This window comes from Typopeltis vanoorti, chromosome 9, assembly GCF_054136105.1.
Source record: "Typopeltis vanoorti isolate ZY-2024b chromosome 9, IOZ_Tvanoo_1.0, whole genome shotgun sequence".
Classification (NCBI taxonomy): domain Eukaryota; kingdom Metazoa; phylum Arthropoda; class Arachnida; order Uropygi; family Thelyphonidae; genus Typopeltis; species Typopeltis vanoorti.
Window position 1 is genome coordinate 93,657,092 of NC_143557.1, and position 21,355 is coordinate 93,678,446.

The 21,355-nt window shown below is 35.5% G+C and overlaps 1 protein-coding gene across 2 annotated transcripts in view; it reads right to left on the reverse strand.

The window, feature by feature from the left end:
- Positions 1–21,355, reverse strand: part of Rnmt (RNA guanine-7 methyltransferase) — a 130,156-nt gene that overhangs the window by 99,868 nt on the left and 8,933 nt on the right. Inside the window, exons 2-3 of one of the 2 annotated variants that reach the window (XM_090397359.1) lie at positions 20,939–21,024; positions 3,820–3,871 (exon numbers count right to left, since the gene is read on the reverse strand). In XM_090397359.1, the coding sequence (XP_090253485.1) occupies positions 3,820–3,843 (24 nt within the window). In that variant the 5' untranslated portion in view covers positions 3,844–3,871; positions 20,939–21,024. The remainder of the gene's footprint in view (positions 1–3,819; positions 3,872–20,938; positions 21,025–21,355) is intronic. The other variant, XM_090397358.1, reaches the window with a different exon arrangement.

Consider the following 21,355-nt stretch of genomic DNA (forward strand, 5'->3'; position numbering starts at 1 on the left):
CACTCTTGCTAACCACTCTTACAAGATTTCCTCATTCTCTCCTTCCTGCCATGTACTGAAAACAGTCTTCTGTGTCAATCCTATAAAATCCCTTAATAAATTATATGCTTCTATCATGTCTCCTCTTTATTCACCTAACAGTTTTTAAACCCCACAGACCTTTAAATCTATTCTCATAAGGGGAATTCCATAGACCTGCCACAATTGTCACTCGCCTCTGGATCCTCTCCACTACTTCATCTCCATGGAATCCAAGCAACCAGATCTGCATGCAGTGAACCAGATGTACCTTTGTTAAAGCCTTATAAAGAGGAATAATAACTTCTCTATCCCTGCTTATTAGTGTGTTCTTATTTAGAACACACATTAATGACCTTATATTATCCTAAGATGACTGGGGAAAAATTAATATTTAATCATTTTTTGCACTCCAAAAATGAAGTACTATTTTCTGACTGACATATGCATGATCTGAAACATACGTTTCCATCTAGCAAGGACCATACTACTATCTAGCATAAAAATAAAAAAAATCCAACATGTGTAGTTATAGAAAAATTTGTACTCCTGCACCAGAAGTAGCCAGACAATATAGAATATATGGAACGACAAGGATTCATACCTGCATTAGCTTAAAATAAACATTACCAGTATGACAAAATGTTTTATTCATAATTCCTAAGTTACAAATCTTTACCCTCTCATAATTTTTAAAGAAAGATCACATGCTGTCCTATAAAGATACCTCTAAGTAAAAGTAATCTTCTACTCACATTATTATTTACTTCTTGTTCGTAAGTGGTAGAGTACAGAGATCTGTTATAACAAAAAAGTTCACACCATTTGCAGAAAAGGTCATTATATAATCAAATGAAACAGCATACTTACTCTTCAACTAACAACTTGTGGATGTTTGTAAATGTCTTTAGGTGGTAGAATTTTTTTCGTTGTCCAGTGCTAAATCATTATGCCACTTATCAGGTCTGGGCCTAAAGTGGACTAAAAAGTTCCACTTTAGGTCCAGATCTCTGTTTAGTCTCTAGAGCCATGTTTCCAGATCATCTAACTCTTAGCCCACTCAGGGTACTAACACTAAGATGCTGTTTACAACCTTTTGTAGGTAAGATTCACATTAAAAATAAAAACTATCACAAAAAATCAACGAGCCTGTGTAGCTCAGTGGATGTGGCGTTTGCACACCACGGCACTTGGCCGCACGAAGGAAGACTTGGTTTCGAGTCTAGTCGGCAACTAGAGGAAATTTTTCTAAGCCTTTTTTCGACCGGTTCCTGAGTTAGTTGATCTCTGGCACGGGCAAGCGGGTTTTTCCTCCCGGAAACTCGGGTTTTTCATCCCGTAAACTCAAGAAAATCAACCATAGAACCCACATTATTTCAGACATTAAATATATTGTGTTAGGGTTGGGGACCACGAGATGGCGGCACATTTAAGCCGTCTCTCTTCACTGTGTACTGCTTAATTAGTGATAGCCTTGGGCCATCTATCTCTGACTGGTACCAGTGGAGATTGAACTGTCCACTCAGTCTCCAAAGTTAGATAGGATTAAACTGGGCATTAGCTGATTTTTTTTTTTTACAAAAAATCAACAACAAACAGTAGTTATCACATTCCCTTAACATGTTAGACTCAACAACCTGTCAGAAACAAGTAACCTGGCTTCATATAAACTCAATTAAATCCATTTGCATAGTCTTCTTCATATGGAAATTGTATTCTCAAAATCAGTTTGTCTGTAGAATGAAAAATCCTTCCATCACCATATAAGACTAGTTAACTTACCTTCGACTGAAAAGACCTTATAAAGGGCACTTACATCCTTCACAGGATTTGAAGTAACTGCAATGACTAGTTTCTAACCAGGAATAGCAATTACTGAGCTATGCAAGCTCTTCCAATGATACTGCAATAATAATAATATAATCATCATATTTACCTTATTGACTTTGAAAAAGAAAGATTTTTTTGGGTCTCTTTCCTGTCATCAAACATCTGTTTTGATAACCTTTCCTTCCGTTCTGCTTAAGTGACTAATACCACTTTACATTAGCTCTTCTCACGCGTTCTTGAATGCTAACAATGTCAAATTTCCTTTCCAATGTCTACATTTTTTTTCATGATTCTGCCATTGATGTCATCATTTCATTCCCCTAATTTTTCTCAGAATCTTCATATCTGTGGTCTAGTCTTTGTTCAAGTGATTTATTTCTAACACAACTCTCAGATCCATAACTTAAAACTGGTTTGAATGCTGATTTGTATCTGCTAGTTTCCTGTTTTGGCTAATTTCTCTCTTATTTCTCTCATATAAATATATTCAGTTCACTACCCACCATATCAGCTATGCTTATTCTGTTGTCCATTTCTAGATCTAATTTGCCATCTTCATTAAAAACTTTGCTTTAAATAGCTGAAATATTTTACTTGTTCTAAAAGATCTCCAAACAGAATGCAGCTGAAGTTTTCCATGTTTCTGCCTATTTTAAATACTTTGATCTGTTCATTGCTGATTTTCATGCCAATTTTGTTATAGGTGTTATTCATTTTAGTCACAGAATCCTGGAGACTTGCACTAGATGTGTTTAGGAGTACATCATCTGCATAAAGCAAAGAACTAAGTTTTACATCGCCAATTCTAATATAAAGGCATTAATGCCACTTTCTTTCATAATGTGATCCATAAAGATGATGAATAAGAGCAGAGATAATGTGCATTTTTGTCTTACTCTGATTTTACATCAAATCATCTTCCTGTATTCGCTTCAATTTTAACTGCTGATTGATAGCTTAAATATAGACTATGTATTACTCTGTATAATGTTCCATTTACCCCATATAACTGTTCTGGTATTTTGAAAAGCTTTTCTCTGGACACCTTGTCATATGCATTTTCCAGATGCACAAAACTAAAGTACAGATCCTTGTCATACTCCCAAGGTTTCTCAACTATTTGTTGTAAAGTGAAAATCTGATCTTTACAACCTCTATTTGGCATGAACCGAGCTTGTTCTTTTCCAAGTTTCTCTTCCACAATCTTTCTCAATCTCTTTTCAAGTATGCTTGCATAAATCTTACTTGCAATTAGTAGAGAAATTCATCTGTAATTCCCACATTCCCTTTTTTTTAAAAAAACAGATGAGAACTAATATAGCTCTACTCCAATCATCTGGAATTCAACTGCCTGAATTATGCAGTGTAGCCAATGCAAAACTTTTATACCTCCATACTCAAGGCATTTCTGGTCAAATATCATCTACTCTAGTTGCCTTTCCACATTTCAAGTTTTTGATGGTTTTTCTACCTCAGGTATTGATATGTACTCCTCTATGCAATGTTCTAGTATGGTTTTCTCACTGCTTGTTTTCTATAAATGTCTTTCACAGTTATTACTCTAGAGATTTAAGATATCCTAACATCTTAAGTTTTTATGTCACCTTTATAATCTTTTTCATTCCTTGTACTGTACTCTTCCCTCTATTTCTAAGTTCTGAAGGCAAAGTTCCATTTAATTCCGAGATATAGGTTACATAACCTAGACACCAGAATTAAATTCACTATAAAAACAGAATTAAATGGTACTTTATTCTTTCTTAATTCCTCTTAAAAAGAGAAACAATGGCTCCCTATTGATTTCTATCTATTGCAGACAGTATCAATGAAACCGAGAACAGGGCATTAAAAAAAAAAAAAAAACTTCATGTTAATATTATACTCAAACAAATGGTAGAAATATCAACATTGGAAACAGGCTTCAAACTTTGCAAAATAAAGAAAATATGAATGTTACTATTTCTCCATTACCTTTTCCTGATTAACTGCAGACATTGTTAAATTTCTTGAAAATGTACTGCAACTGTAAAAGGCAAAGAATAATTTACAAAACAAAGAGTACTTATATATCATTAACAAAAACATTTTGCATTAAATCATTTATACACAAGCAATTATATATACACATGCACACGTGTCTTTTGTTTGAGAATGAAAGTTGAGAACATGATTGTGTTCTCAAATTTCATTGATGTAATAATCATTAGTTCAATAATAAGCGATATAATATCAAATAATACATGATTGTGTCATGTATTACTTTTTTCCCCCTGTTATTTCAGAGCAAGTGCCGAGAAGCCAAAGTTTTAGTAAAGAAAGCCACAATTTGTAACATTAATAAGAATAGCAGAACGAATTTCCAATGAGCTACTGAGTTCAAACATATGTGAATCAATCAAGAAATTCCAGTAAATATTCTGGTCTGCCACAACATCTATTAATGGCAGAACAGAATGCCTACTGGAATCACTTTTTTTGACTGAAGTAAGGCATCCTTATTCTTTTTTAATTCCTCTTAAAAGGAGAAACAATGGCTCCCTATTGATTAAGCAAACAAAAGTTTGCACCTGAAGTATTTTCAGGACTAGAGCAACTCGTGGTAAAGGTGGGATAAGTTCTGTTCACCTGCCTTAGTATCTCATAATGCAAAGCACATCTTGCAGACATGTATACTGCTATGCATTAAGGGATCACTACCAGAACGGTTTCAACCTTTATTGAGTTCTTGTCAATGGGAGCCAGACCCAGAGATGGTGATACTAAAGTGAAAGTAATGCAGAAGTCATATACCAGTTGCCAAAAGTGTCAACACCTTATTACCAAAATTCTCTGGATTACAGATAGTTGATGGAAGTTTTTTCAACTGCCATGCCACTAATTACACACCTGGTTTAATCCCCATCCAAGTGTAAGAAAACAACGTTTGCGCCTGAAATATTTTCAGGACTGGAGCAACTCGTGGTCAAGGTGGGATAAGTTCTGATCACCTGCTTTAGTATCCCATAATGCAAAGCACATCTCTTTGTGAACATGTATACTGCTATGCATTAAGGGAAAAACTTCCATCAACTATCTCTAATCCAGAGAATTTTGGTAATAAGCTGTTGACACCTTTTGGCAACTGGTATATGGTGATATGACTTCTGCATTAGTTCCACCTTAGTATCACCACATCTGGGTCTGGCTCCCACTGACGAGACCTCAATAAAGGTTGAAACCAGTCTGGGTAGTGACCCTTCCTTAATGCATAGGAATATACATGTCTGCAAGGAGATGTGCTTTGCATTATGGGATACTAAGGCAGGTGATTAGAACTTATCCCACTTTTACCATGAGTTGCTCCAGTCCTGAAAATACTTCAGGCACAAACTTTGTTTGCTTACACTTGGATGAGGATTAAACCAGGTGTATAACTGGTGGCATGGTCGGGTGAAAAAACTTCCATTATACTTATTTAGCAGCAAAAATATTCAACACACTAGCTTTAACTTTAACAATAAGAAATGAAACTAACCCAAACAAGTACAAAACTCATTTTCACACAGAAATGAGGAAGCTCAGTTCAGAATAATAATATAAATGATTGGTTTTTGCATATTGGTATTAAAAAATCCTATCTCAGGTGTAAAATGTAAAAAAATTAAATGCTATGCAACTTTCTCTGTACATATTAGCATGTCTCTTGTGATTTTATTATGTTATTATATTATAAAAATATATAATAGGTATATTATATGGATGTACATGTGTATATAATGATAATGCATTACATAACTTTTTGTAACTTTATGCATATTGTAACCTGGACAAGCTGTTACTCTTAGGTTACACATGACTGTCAAAATTTTGTACCAGAATATGAAGCTTACAATAAACTTCTTATTTGCATCTTATACTTGACAAGAAATTACAATCCTTGTTTAATCCTTACCCAAGTGTAAGCAAACGAAGTTTAAGCATGAAATATCTTCATGACAAGTCTATTTGTATACAGAGGATACTGAGTTCATATCAAATGCATTAGTATCTCACAGCAAATTCTTTCTTTTAGTGTTGCACGGTGATCAGCATTCATTTTAGAAATTATGAACTTTACAACAATGTTATAAATAACTATTTCAATTTCCTGAAGTTTCAACCATCATATTAAGGTCATCATCTAGAGCAGGGGGTTGACAAAGTGCGGCTCCAGAGCCGCATGCGGCTCTTTGAATGAATAATTGCGGCTCTTTTCGTTATTAAACAATCTATTTTTGAATAATGCAAAATGAATGTTATTTATTAAATTAGAAACTAAAAACCCTAAATTTAGCATTTGCAATAAATTATGGACATTTTACATTTAATCAAGGCCATTTTATATTAAGTCAAGGATATTTTACAATTGAAGTACATGCGATGCTGAAAAATTTAATACTTTCATGTTTGAACTCTTTGAAAGCATACGCAATAATCCTTCTTTACATTCTATTTACATTTAAAAAAATTTCTACTTTATGGTGGATATGACTTCCCATTTAAACGCACTAAATAAGAAACTACAGGGAAAGGGAAATACAGCAGTTTTGCTTTTAGAAGAAGTGATTTTGTTTGAACAAAAATTAGATTTGTTTGTGACAGACTTAGAGAAAGGCACATTATTATATTTTCCTATGTTGAAGAAGTATCAACAATAACAAGCTGATAATTCCATAAATTTAACCTTTTTTCAAAGAAACTGTGGTAAATATGCGATCTGCATTTAATGGGAGATTTGAGGAATTTAGAAAAAAGAAGGCAACTATGTCATTTTTATTGCAACCACTTAAAATTAATCCTGCCGAATTAAAATTTTCACCTTTGGTTGGAATTGATGAGGCTGCATTTCAACTTCAGTTAAAGGACTGAAAACCCAGGATTTATGGAATTCGAAATTTAGAAATCAAAGCTGACCTGAAGGAGTTGGAAAGACAAAAATCTACCTTTGCAATACAAAAAAATCATCAGAAATAGAAGATCTTAAAAAGCAAGATCAGATTGTATTTAACATGTGGAATTGTTTACCGGACACTTACATTCGGTGATTTCAAACATACGCACTTGGACTTCTATTGATTTTCGGATTGACATATTTCTGTGAGCAAATATTTTCTAATATGAATTTTATTAAAAGTAAGTTGAGAAACCTACTAAACAACATGAGTCTTTCGTCATGTTTGAAAATGAAAATTATAGCATATTCGCTGCATATTGAGAAACTATCCCAAGAAGTTCAACAGCAAAAGTCGAATTAGGAAGATATTTTAAATTAAAAAAAAATTAAAAATTAAAGAAATAGGTATGTTATTGGATTTTATACATGTTTTAATAAAAAATATCATATAATTTCGGGCGACATGCTACTACACCTGTGTTTTACAAGTATAATGTGTTATTGTTAAAAAAAAAACAAGGAATAAATAATTTAATTATAATATTTTTCAATGTAGTTTCTAAATTTAAAGCACTCAGTTCGATCTGCATAAAGAATATTTTCTTTTTCTTTGATAAGAAAGTATTAATTTATTTTCCATTATTTAACTATATTTTAAGTCCGCGCGGTCAGCCTAGTGGCTATGCGCTTCGCAACCATATGCCTGGGGAAGGAGTGTCCTAGGTTCGATTCCCGTCGGTGACGTGAGGAGCTGAAGGATCTTCCTCAGCCATAGCCAAGTTAGCCAGTCTTGGGCGTGGACAGCTAGATTTTTTCCCCAGTTTATTCTGGGGTTTTTCATCCCGCAAAGCAGGCAAACTGGCCTTGAGAACTCGACACTACAGGCCATAGGATACACCGGGGCATAAGGCTGACCACCTTATCCTGTAAACGGAGTGAGGTCCGATGATCAATGGACCCTCGACACCGCAAGGTAAAAGAGGGTATAAGGAAGATGATGAACTATATTTTAATTTTTTAACCTGCACAAATAAATCCACATGTAAAAATCAACATTCATAAAATAGAATTTTAATTAAAATATATTAATTCTGCAGTACAAAACGAACACCATGGACCGCACAAAAAACCTGAGAGGGCCGCATGCAACCCGCGGACCATTAGTTGCTCATCACCGCGTGCGGCTCCCTAAATTTTTTTTTTTTAACAGATATAATTTTAAAAATGGCTCTTCAATCCAAAAAGGTTGCCGACCCCTGATCTAGAGTATATACAAATATACAAGGATCTGATCAATAGTTATTCTACTGGCATGACCCCTTGTGAATATATAATATAAAAAAAAAACAAAATTATTTAGACTCTACATCAAAGCTAAATGCTTACTTTTTTTTTTTTTTAACTTCTGTAACACGTTACGCACGTTTAATGAGATTCTATTGTAATCATGCACCATAACTGTATGTTATTCATATTATTGTTTAAACTACTGTACTGATGATGTCCTAAAGATACTTAGGATGAAATATTTACAAGTAAATAATTTTCACTGTGGTTAATACGTGTGTTTCTTTTAATTAAATTCTATTTAAGATAACATAAGAGAAAGACTCTTTCATATAGTTTTCTTAGAGTAACAATGATGTCCTAGTTTAACATGACAATTGTTATATTAGATTTAAGATTCTGGATTATCTACAGTCCTGTTTATAGTTAACTCTTAGGGAGAAAGGTTCCGTGAATAGAATATGTGGCTTCCATATGCTTGGGATTTTCAGACCATCATTATTGTTCAGATTAGGGTGGTTGATAAGAATCTCACAGGCTTCCTTAAATTTACATACATACCACATTTTGGTGTGATAAACAACTGGTGCTTTTCCAGTCAATTCTATGTAAAATGTTCAGGACATGATCAGAAAGGCCAGCTTCACTACAGTTATATTTAATGTGTCGTTTATGTTCTTTTTGTCTGATAGGAATTGTGTGTCCTGCTTCCCCTATATATGGTAGATTATAGGTGCAATAACATTACAGGCATGCGGTTACATGCTCCGCAACTATATGCCTGGGAAAGGGATGTCCTGCGTTCGATTCTCGTCGCTGACGTAAGGAGCTAAGGATCTTTCTTAGACATAGCCAAGTTAGCCGGTCTTGGGCATGGACTGCAGAGTTTTTCTCCCCAGTTTATCTGGGTTTTTCTTCCCACAAAGCAGGCAAACTGGTCTTAAGAACACAACACATCACAGACAATTACACATGGTTGAGCGTCAGGGTAACGACCCCACCTCGTAGTGAGTTATGAAACCCAAAAAAAAAAAAAAAAAAAAAAAAATGGGAGGCCAAGGCCCTACATGGGGGCTGTAGTGCCAAAGAAGAAAAAGAAAAGAGAACAGGTGCAATAAATAAGGTATACTTCAGGGTGGGCCAGTGGAGGTTTAAAGGTGGCTTTGAGATTGTATTTCTATAGTATTGTTTTTTTTTTTTTTATCTGATGTCCCTTTAATGCAAGGAATGGTTATAGTTTTATAGAATACACTTCCGTTTCTAGATACACTTGTCGCACGTCTTCCTTCACTACTGGTCAATATATACACATAAACTCCTACCACCACCCAACACAAAAACTAGGTGTCATTAATACTCTAAAAAACAGGGCTCCGAAGATTTGCTCCAATGAACAAGCACTTAAAGACGAATTTAAAGTTATCAGCAATACTTTCATAAAAAATGGTTACAGCCAAAACACTATTAACAAAATTCTACAATACCTCAATAAAAAGTAAAGATAAACCAGACTACAATAAAACTATAACCATTCCTTACATTAAAGGAACATCAGATAAAATAAACAGAGTACTACAGAAATACAACCTCAAAGCCACCTTTAAACCTCCTGCAAAATTAAAAAGCTTACTCAACTCATCCAAAAACCCACTCTTCCTTCACTGGCCAACCCTGAAGTATACCGTATTTATTGCACCTGTAATCTATCATATATAGGGGAAACAGGATGCACAATTCCTATCAGACAAAAAGAACATAAACGACACATTAAATATAATAACTATGGTGAAGCTGGCCTTTCTGATCATGCCCTGAACACTTTACATAAAATTGACTGGAAAAGCACCAGTTGTTTACATCACACCCAAACATACCATGTTTTTGGTGTGATGTAAACCACTACCAACAACCACCCTAATCTGAACAATAATGATGGTCTGAAAATCCCAAGCATATGGAAGCCACATATTCTATGCAAGGAACCTTTCTCCCTAAGAGTTAACTACGAACAGGACTGTAGATAATCCAAAATCTTAAATCTAATATAACAATTGTCATGTTAAACTAGGACATCATTATTACTCTAAGAAAACTATCTATATGAAAGAATGTTTCTCTCATGTTATCTTAAATAGAATTTAGCTTTGATGTAGTTTCTAAATAATTAATTTTATCTTTTTTTTTTTTTTTATATATTATATATATATTTTTTAACATTATATTTTCACTAGAGGTCATGCCAGTAGAATAACCGTTGATCAAATCATTGTCTCTTTGGCATACTCTGCGAAATGTAATTCAGCTTATCCTTGTATATACTCCAGATAATGACCTTATATGAAGGTCAAAACGTTGGGAAATTAAAATAGTTATAACATGGTTGTAAAGTCCATAATTTCTACAATAAATGCAAAGCAAACTTCCTTTCAGATGTTATATATATGGGTGTGTATGTATATATATACATATATATATATATATATATATATTATTGCCATGCATTTGGATACTGATCCTTTCCATAATGTATAGCAATACACATCAGAAAGGGTTTTGCATTATAATACTAAGGCAACTGATGTGAAGTCAACAGTATATATATACACAGGCCTGCCATAAACACTATTACAACTTCCATACACCTTCAACGCTGCCCACAGAATTGGGTGAGCTTGGTTCCATTAGTGGTGTCATGCACAGCCTACATTCACATTTATCAGTAGAGAAAGAGAACGTTGTCTAGCTGTATAGAATAACATGCAGTGGGAAGATTATGAGAATCGTGTAGATGTAACAGCATTTCAGAAGGTTGGAATGCAACCACCTGTTATATTCAACATGCTAAAAACACTTGGGATCAGTAGGATGTTTGCGTATTAGACTATTAACCATTATAATGGTACAGAAGATGCATCTGACTACCATTATAGAAGGTGGTCAGATGCACCTTCTATAATGATACAGAAGATGCATCTGACCACCAAAGAACAGGTTCACCACACTGCGCTAGGACACAACAGCTTGTGAGGCTACGAAGGCATGCCTTCATCGTAATCCTGTGAGAATGCAGAAAGTGCTGAATGTTTTGCAGAGAACAATGTACCATGTACTGACTGATCACCTGGAGGATGAGAACCTATCATCGTTTTACTAGATACTTTTTAACAAAACGTATGTGGCAGTGGGTGATAAAATCAAAAGGTACTTCTCAGAGGTACACAAACACACAGAGATATCTTCCTCACAGATGAGATTTTCACCATTAAAGAGTTGTTTAACCACCAAAACAATTGGGTATATGCTACAGAGCATGTGCCATAGCACCCAGGATTCAGAGAGGTCATCACCCCACGTCAATAATGGATTGGTGGTGGGTGACATATCAAGGGAGTATCCAAGTTGCATTTCTGAAGAAAAGAATTGCTAAAGTGTATCGAGAAACTGTGCTGGAACACGTGGTACAGCCCCTGAACAATACCTTTTATAGAAGCCAGTGGACCTTCAAACAGGACTCGGCCTCTGCATACAAGATGAGGACCACACAAGTGGTTGGAGGCAAATGCGCCCAACCATATATCACCATCTGATTGGCCATCTTGAAGTCCTGATTTGAATCCATTGGACTTCAAATTGTGATCGGAGTGTAGCCTGCAAAAAATGACACCCCAGCATCACCAGCCTGAAGTGGATTTAGAGCAAGCAGCAGGTGGATTTCCACTGGATGTTGAGCGTGCCACCATTGATACGTGGCCTCAGAGACTTTGGGTGTGCATGAAGGCAAAAGGGGACATTTCAAACATTGAATGCTGCTACAAGCATGTTATACATGTGGTTTAACATGTATATGTGCTGAAAGCTGTAAATGATTTACTGATAGATTAAGGGTTTATGCTGACAATCTGTAACAGTATTTATGGCAAGACTAGGTACACAGAACTTGCTTACACTTGGGTGAGTATTACTGCTATTACTATTATTACATAGGCACCTCCACTGAGTGTGAAGACCCATCATGGAAACAAACTATCCCCACAATATCTATTTTATGTCTCCTTAAACTCACTAAGAAACAAAGTGCTCAACACTGGCAACCCATTCCACTCATTCACCACTCATCAAGCAAAAAATCCAGTCCTGATACCCTTGCTAATCACACTCTTACTCAATTTCCAGGGATGACCTCTTGTTCTGTCCTCTCTAGCAAAGTGGTGAAATATTTCCATTGCATCAGTCCTATAAAACCCTTTTAGTAAATTAACTTATTAACATTCAGTTCTATCATATCTCCCTCTTTTCTGTCTTTCAATCAACTACAACCCAAAAACAATCTATCATCACAGGGAGCATTCCACAGACCACTTACCATCTTGGTCATTTGCCTCAATCCTCTCTACTACTACCCCATCCTTAAGAAACTTGGATGACCAGTACAGTAATTCATATGTGGACATATCAAGGTCTTATTAAAAAAAAATGAATGATAACTTCCTTATCTCTGCTTGTTGGTATGTTCTTCAATAACCAAATAATGTTATGAGCTACTTTGGCAACGTATGCAATATAGCCTCTGAATTTCATCTACCACTCCAAATCCTCACCTTCATCAACGTCCTGGGCTATACTTTTGTCGATGGGGGGGGCCTAGATTGGAATCATTTCATCCCAAAATGAATACTTTCTTTATCCAATTTTGCATCATCAGCATACAACTGAACATTTTCCTTCAGATCATTTCCTATATCACTTATGTACAAATTAAACAATATGTCCAAGCACAGAACCTTGTAGCACACTGCTAGTCACCTGCTTTCTCCTGGATTCTGCACCTCATGAACTACTTTTTGGTATCTATCTATCAGCCGCCACCCACCCCCATATATATATATATATATAACCCATTTCATATCATTCCCATTTTTCTATAATTTGCATAAGAGTTCCGAAGTATCCCATCAAATGCCTTTACAAAATCCAGCAGTAGCTATTTCCTTTATCTAAATCAACTGTCAATCTATTATAAAAAAAAAAAAAAGTGGTAATTACTAAGGCATGATTGACTCATCAAATAAAACCATATTGTCCCCACCTGCAATAGAGTATCATTCTTATCCACGCCTTCCTGAATTCTGTCTGGTCTATAATTTCCTATGACCTTAGAAACCCCCTTTATGCTTTAAAGGAGTTATTTTTGCTCTCCTCCTCCTATTCCCTTGGAACTTTACCATAGCTGAGACTTTAAATAACCTAGTCAGAGGTACTGCTAGTTCCTATGCACATTCTCATAGAACACAAGCTGATATCCCATTTAATTCCATGGCTGTATCTGCATTACAATTCTGGTATCCTAAATACATTCAAAGCCTCACCTTATTCTCACATCAGTTCCTGTCACTCAGTAGCTCAACTATTACATCTGCTTCTGTCACCTCACTTCCATCAGCACATTTTAAAGTTAGGATTTCTTTTGGCCCTGCAGCTAATTTCTTCTCATAATCTGAATTTGCTTTCCTTACCATGTGATTGCTTTTCTTGCCTGGACTTAGACACATTCTCTAAAACATTTATTTTGCAGCTCCTGCTTAAATGATACTTCTCATCTATCTATCTAACTTCAGGTATGCAGTCTAATACTGTTTCCTTCAGAATAAACCTGACCATCTCCCATGCACTACTAATATCCTTCTCTTGCAGATTTTTATGCTATGGCAATGCATCAAACTGCAGGTGATTATATCACACTCATAAGCTAAATATAATCACCTGCCTTGCAATTCCATATCTACACCTTTTTAACTGAAAATGCCTCATTTCAAACCTCCCAAGTCAAGACTGCATGATCACTTTCCCAAATGGAGATGGTGTGACCACCTTGGTTATAGGCAGATCTGATCTTATGACCAGGTTCAATATTCACACCCTGCATCTCCTCTATCATGCTACTTCAAGTCATTATCTCATAGCAAGTGAAAAAAATTACACTTTCTTTCCTTATGTGATCTTTCCTCCGACAATCTATGTCTCTATAGTTGAAGTCCCTCATAATGATTTATTGGCATGCACCCAATGAGTTAATTTGCTGACATGTCTTCCACATCATCCCTGGCCTACAGCAGCAGCAGCCAACTGTTTATTTTGTCCTACTGACCTCAATCTCACCAGATTAGATCAAATGAACTGTCCATATGCCTGTTGACTGCAATTAATCAGCAGTATCCTTCCTCATGCTCTATCTCCTCTTCCCTGAAAATGCCAAACTTCTCGCACTCTATACCTGTAACTACATCTGCAGTTCACCAATCCTCACTATATCCAGCACTTGCTTTGTAAAACAACAGGTGCTAGTATACATTTATTGCTACCAGGAAAAAGTTGACAATTAAAATGATTTTGCATTGTCGTGTCGCATGGCACTGTTGATAAAGTTGCTGGTAGGCTGTACTGTTGTGTACCATCTCAAAAACTGCTAATACCTATAACTTTTGGTTAGGGTGCACCAAACAACCAGTGTCAGAAACACCTTTCTCTTATTTTTGATACTTCTGGCATTAGTATAAACCAGTGTTTCTCAACCTATGGTCTGCAACGATGGGACAGGTGGTCCGCAGACAGACTTAAATTAATTAAATAAATATATATTTTTTAATTATCTAAACAAATTAAAATTGAATAAGTAAAAATTATTGAAATCAAATGGAGTCTTAAAAAAACAACAAATATCGTCAGAATGTTCAAAGGTGGAAGCAATAAAACTATATTGTTGTTCACGTCACCCTTTTTATTATTCGTCATTCTACAACTAAATATGTAGCAGCAGAATGACCATAATAAAAGAGGAGTGAAGTGAACAATAATATAGTTTTATTGCTGCCGCCTTCCCTTGCTGTTTTGTCAGATTTGAAGTGAACATGTGTTATCCACATTTCAACCAATGGCTTCTTGTTTATTGATTTTTATTATTGAAGTTTTCCCTCCTTCAACCTTCTCAAGTATATCTTGAGAAGTGCTAAGTGATACTTGGATAAAGTGTGTCCTGAGTTAACCCCATTATTATATATTTTTCTCGGAAAAGTAGCTTAGAACTAGGAATTTGAAAAGAAAGGCAAATGAAACAGGTGATGCTAACTTTAATTGTGATACAAGTGTTGTAATGGCGAGTAAATCTGATACTATAAAAGTAGAAAAAACAAACAGTTCAAAGAAAAATAGAGTAGGAAAATAACAGTTCATATTTTGAATTCGGGCTTACTTGGTGTGGAGGTGAAAGTGAACAGAAACCTCAACGTGTTTTGTGTTATGAAGTGTTGTTGAACGAGTGCACGAAACTCCGAAAACATTTAGAAACTAAACATTATGATGCGAAAAATAAGTCAATTGAATTTTTTCAGTGACGCTTAGGGACATTAAATCATGGGAAAGATATAGTTTCAGCCATGGGTTCTATTAATAGCAAGGCACTGGAAGCATCCTATCTCTTAAGTTTGCATTTGCACATAGCGAAAACAGGGAAATCTCATTCTATTGGGGAAAATTTGCTACTTCCGGCTATAAAAAATGTGGTAAAAACTATGTTTGGCAACAAGTTACTAAAAGATGTAGATTTGATTCCTCTTTCAAATGGCACTGTCAGTCGCAGAATCAATGATATGGCAGGTGTCGTAGAATCTCAGTTAATCGAAAGAGTTAAGAAGAGCTCTTATTATGCATTACAAATAGACGAGACTACTGATGTTACAAGTGATGCACAGTTAATATGCTACATAAGATATGTGCATGATAACAACATTCATGATAATATTCCGTTTTATAGAACTTTGCCATCCCGAACAATTGGAGAAGAAATATTGCACACTATCAACAATTACCTAATACACAAAGGGATCCAGTGGGAAAAATTTGTGGGCTTCTGTTCGGATGGAGCTCGTGCCCTTAGAGGCAGGCATAGTGAGGTTGTTTCTATGGTCAAGGAAGTAGCTCCAGATATGAATTGGGTGCATTGTTTCATACATAGGGAAGTGTTAGCCTCCAAAGGAATGCCACCAGAATTTGAAACTGTGCTATATAATGCTGTAAAGTTGATTTTATTAAAGCTCGACCATTAAATAAGGTTATTTGCAGTAAATTAAGTTTTATTATTTGTAAATGAACGTAATTCTGATTTTGCACCACTCCTTCTTGACGAAGCATGGTTACCAACACTATCCTATCTTTTAGACATTTTTTCAAAATTAAATGAACTAAATCTCTCCCTTCAGGGAAACTCTAACTGTTCTTGATCCCTACGACAAAATAAGGACATTCGAGAAAAAACTGGTTTTAATGAATTAATTATGTAAAAGACAGACAATTTGCACCTTTTCCACCATTGGAATCCTTTTTAGTGGAAAATGGCATTTTTGTTGATTCCGAGTTTCTGGAAAGAGTTTGTGACCACCTCAAAAATATGAAACGGAATATATTTTCCGAATAACTTTTATAAGAAATTTCTGTGGGTTCACGACCCATTTCAGGCTTGCAGTCAAAAAAAGAACAGTTAATTGAGCTTTCAAATGACAGTGGACTTAAAATGCAATTCCGTGATCTTGGTTTGGCTCGATTTTGGATCTCGCCTTCAGTGAGAAGTGAATTTCCTGAATTATCTGAAGCAGCATTGAAAATCGTCATGCAGTTCTCTACAACCTATCTTTGTGAGAAAGGATTTTTATCGCTCCTTCAAATAAAAACAAAATACAGAAATCGTCTTTGTGTGTGTGCGTGCCGATCTTCAACTGAATTTGACCAATATTGAGCCAGACGTCCAGCAACTCTGCTAGGGCTGAGAAGCTCAACCATCTCATAAAAAGTAAGTAGTAACATAATTAGATCATATTATTTATTTGTTTAATGAAAATTAAAACTTTGTTCAATGATGATACACTTTTAATCATTTGCTTCCGATTTAATTAATTGTTTCCATATGTATTCAAAACATGCTTTTAAATTTATTATGTTACAAATGGCACAGTTTTTCCGAAATGTTGGTAATTCCTACTTAGGTTTTTAAAAAAAATTACAAAAAATCAAAATGACATATAGGGAAATAAATTAAAAACACTGTTTATTTTTGAAGTAAAACTTTAATTCCAACATTCTAAAATGTTATTTTTCTTGCTTTTCTGTTCGCAAAATCATCGAAGTCTATTTCATCACTCAGTTGCTGTTTTATAGACAAGTAAGGCCAGATTTCTTAAATGCCCAAAAAAAAAGTGCCACCCGGGGTGGTTTGCCTCCCCCCTTCCCCAGCTACGCCTCTGTAACTTAGTGGTCCGTAGAATTGTTTTCAGCATTTTACTGGTCCTTGTCCTTAGAAAGGTTGAGAAACGCTGGTATAAACTATAGCTCCCCCTAGGCCCTAATCACATTTGCAAATTGTATTGATTACCCATTCAACATTGTTGCTTATAGATTACCCATTTTTTGGTCATTCTTGCATTCACCATGCATAGGTGCCATTGTATGCACAAACACTTGTATCTACCCTTTTAGTATTTCTGACTCTTTGCTTCCACACTCTTAGTGAACAAAGCTCTCTCTCTCTCTCTCTCTCTCTAGACACTTAACTCTCATATCTATTTTAAGTAGATTCATCAGCATTACACTTCCATCCATCAAATTCACTCCATAGGTCTACAAATGCTACATCACTTCTACATAATCCTGCCTTGATTCATTTGCAATCATTGCCTTCCTCCTCAATATTATAGCATGGCAGCAGACTTACAATCTGCACCATCTCACTTTTCTTTTTTTGCCTCTTCAATAACTCTTTCATACCTTCTCTCATATAATATTTTTTACCTTTCAACGAACAAGAAAATAATACCATTAGTATTGCTGGAACCAAAGAGACAAACAAATGAGGTCTTTCTAGATATATAAAATGATAAATTTTAGGCAATATAAATTAAGAAAAGGGGAAATAACTATAGCAGAATTCCAGATATTCATCTGCTTGATTAAAAGTTACTCCAGTAGAAGATTAGGGGAATTTTTGCAATGGAAAATTTATTTATTCCTATGGTTCCATGGAAGGTTTTTGTGAGAAGCAGAATTTTTTTTGAATCTTAAGGAAAGTGGCTGACAAAAAAGCGCCGCTCCAATTATTGGAGGCGGTGGTCTTACAGTTAAAAAATTAACGAGGTTTATTCTTGTTACGAGAAATCACCTGAAGAAAAAAAAGCTGAAATAAAGAATTCTAAAGCTTTTATGCAAATTCTGCATTTCCAAACCTGGCAATGTATCAGACTTCATTTGAGACTGAAATATATGAGATATGTCATATTACAAGATTTAAAATTTTCTTCTGTAAATGATATAAAACAGAAAGAATCTAATCAATGTTCGTGTATAGAGGCTTAAATGCTGTGAAGACAATGTTGGAGGTTTAATGGATTTTTTTACAACACTCAGAAAGGATTAAAAAGAATTTAATACTTCCTATATTTCATCCTAGTCACTAGGACATCTACGGGGAATGCAAAAATAACTAATGTAACATAACACAAATATCATACAATACCAAGCCCAACCACATGGGTAACACACTAAAGTTCTATCTAGGTGGAGCACCCTCTAAGGGTGGTTGTAGGTGGCCTGGAATATAAAGTAGGATCTCTGGTGATGAGTGTTTCCCAAATTTTCGGAAGCTTAATGCAACCTATTTATTAAGATTTGGTTGATTTCTAAGAGCTGCTGCTGCTTCTAAGAATAGTCTCTCTTTCTTGAATTTGCTGTGATGGAGCATGGTGGTTTTCTTTCATGATACTCTGTGGGTGGTGTCCAAGACATGGTCAGCCAAGCCTGAATGACCATAGTTGTGTTTACAGATGTAAGACTTGTGTTCCTCTAGGCGGATGGATGCTGATCTGCCTGTCTGTCCAAAGTATGCCAGCTTACAGGAACAGGGTACTTTGTAAACTCCAGGCAGAGAGAGAGAGAGGAGGGAGCTGATCTTCCGTAGAACGGATAAGGGTAGCAAGTTTGCGGTGGGGCTTATATGATGTGTGTAGGTTGTACTTTTTTAGAATCTTGGCTATTTTTTCGAATGTGCCACGGATGTAGGGTATGGTGATGGCATTTTTCTAAAAAAGATTCTAAAAAAGTACAACCACACACAGCATATAAGCCCCACTGCAAACTTGCTACCCTTATCCGTTCTACGAAAGATCAGCTCCCTCCTCTCTCTCTCTGCCTGGAGTTTACAAAGTACCCTGTACCTGTAAGCTGGCATACTTTGGACAGACAGGCAGATCAGCATCCATCCGCCTAGAGGAACACAAGTCTTACATCTGTAAACACAACTATGGTCATTCAGGCTTGGCTGACCATGTCTTGGACACCACCCACAGAGTATCATGGAAGAAAACCACCATGCTCCATCACAGCAAATTCAAGAAAGAGAGACTATTCTTAGAAGCAGCAGCAGCTCTTAGAAATCAACCAAATCTTAATAAATAGGTTGCATTAAGCTTCCGAAAATTTGGGAAACACTCATCACCAGAGATCCTACTTTATATTCCAGGCCACCTACAACCACCCTTAGAGGGCGCTCCACCTAGATAGGACTTTAGTGTTACCCATGTGGTTGGGCTTGGTATTGTATGATATTTGTGTTATGTTACATTAGTTATTTTTGTATTCCCCGTAGATGTCCTAGTGACTAGGGCGAAATATAGGAAGTATTAAATTCTTTTTAATCCTTTCTGAACATTAAATCTAATCAATGAGTATGTTGATTTTTTTCGACCAAAAAAGTAATGTAATAAAAAATAACTAACAATGGATTTATAGTTCGTAATAATTATACAGGCCTGTGATGGAAAAGTTGTCTGAGAAAAGTAATAATTGATTCTTATAGATTTTTAGGTACTGAGTTCAGAAAAAATTGTAAAAAAATTCCATCACTCACCAATTTTACCCAATTTCTAATTTTATCATTTTTATTAGTATTTGGATTTAAAATCAGCACATTGGTATTTATTTTCATCTCCTTTATTTACTAATTAGTTGCATAAGTGCTTTTTTGAAGTGCCTTTTTATGGTAAATAAAGAAATTTCCACGAAACTTCTCATTCTTAAGATAGGAAAGAGAGGGAGGAATGCAGATAAAAGTGCAAGTGGCTACTTTGAATCTGATTCGCCAAGATAACGGATGACTATCCTGTTGTCACAGACACATTTTCTTATGTGATTCGTTGACTACGAAGGTTATCATATTTCTCAAAGTTGGCATATTTCCTAAGTTAGCGTGAAGATTTAATTTAATGTGTTTGCAGTTTTTTTTAAATGTTTTTACGTAATGTCGTGTAATAGTGTTGATGTCATTCGTTTAACAGTGTTTTAAGTGGTGTTTGTAATGGCTTCAAGAGGTTGCAAATAGTTGCAAAAATTCGCCTAACATTTTCTGCTACATATGCAGGAGTTAGTGGTAAAAAAACAATGAAGAAACATTACAGATTTCGTGAAAAAAGTGCACCATGCATATTTTGAGATGAAACTTGGTGACTTGGATGAGCCATAGGTGCCACATATAGTATGTTCCATTTGTGTAGAAGAACTCTGAAGGTGATCGAAGGGAGAACAAAAATCTTTCCGTTTCGGAATTTCCATGGTATGGCGGGAACCCCACAACCATACTGATGACTGTTACTTCTGTTCTTTGAATGTTCGAGGTTTTATTGTGAAAAATAAAAACGACATTTCCTATCCTAATTTACCATCTACAATACACAGTGGAACATGGTCCTGAAATACCTGTGCCAACATCTCCACAAATTTTTGAAGAACCTCTCAGCAGCAATTCAAACGAAGAAATTGAAGATTTTAATGATGACGAATACAAAGATAGCAGCCTACCTGAACTTTTTGCACCAACCGATTTAAATGACTTGGTCAGAGATTTAAGTCTTCCTATGGAATCTGCAGAACTGCTGGGCTCGAGCCTAAACAAAAAGAATATGTTAGCCCCTGGCACCTCTTTCTCATGGTTTAGATATAGAGAAAGAGATTTTCTTCCTTACTTTTCAGAGGAAGGTGATTTAGTTTACTGTAGCAATATTCCTGGACTGATAAGCAAATTCAATGTAAAATATGAAGTCATCGATTGGAGGTTGTTTATCGATTCCTCAAAGCTGTGCTTCTCCATAATTACAATAGGTATGCTTCAGTACCAGTAGTACATTCCGTGCATTTGAAAGAATGATACAAAAATTTAGCCTTCATTCTCAGCAAAGTTAAGTACAATGATCATGGATGGATAGTTTGCAGTGATCT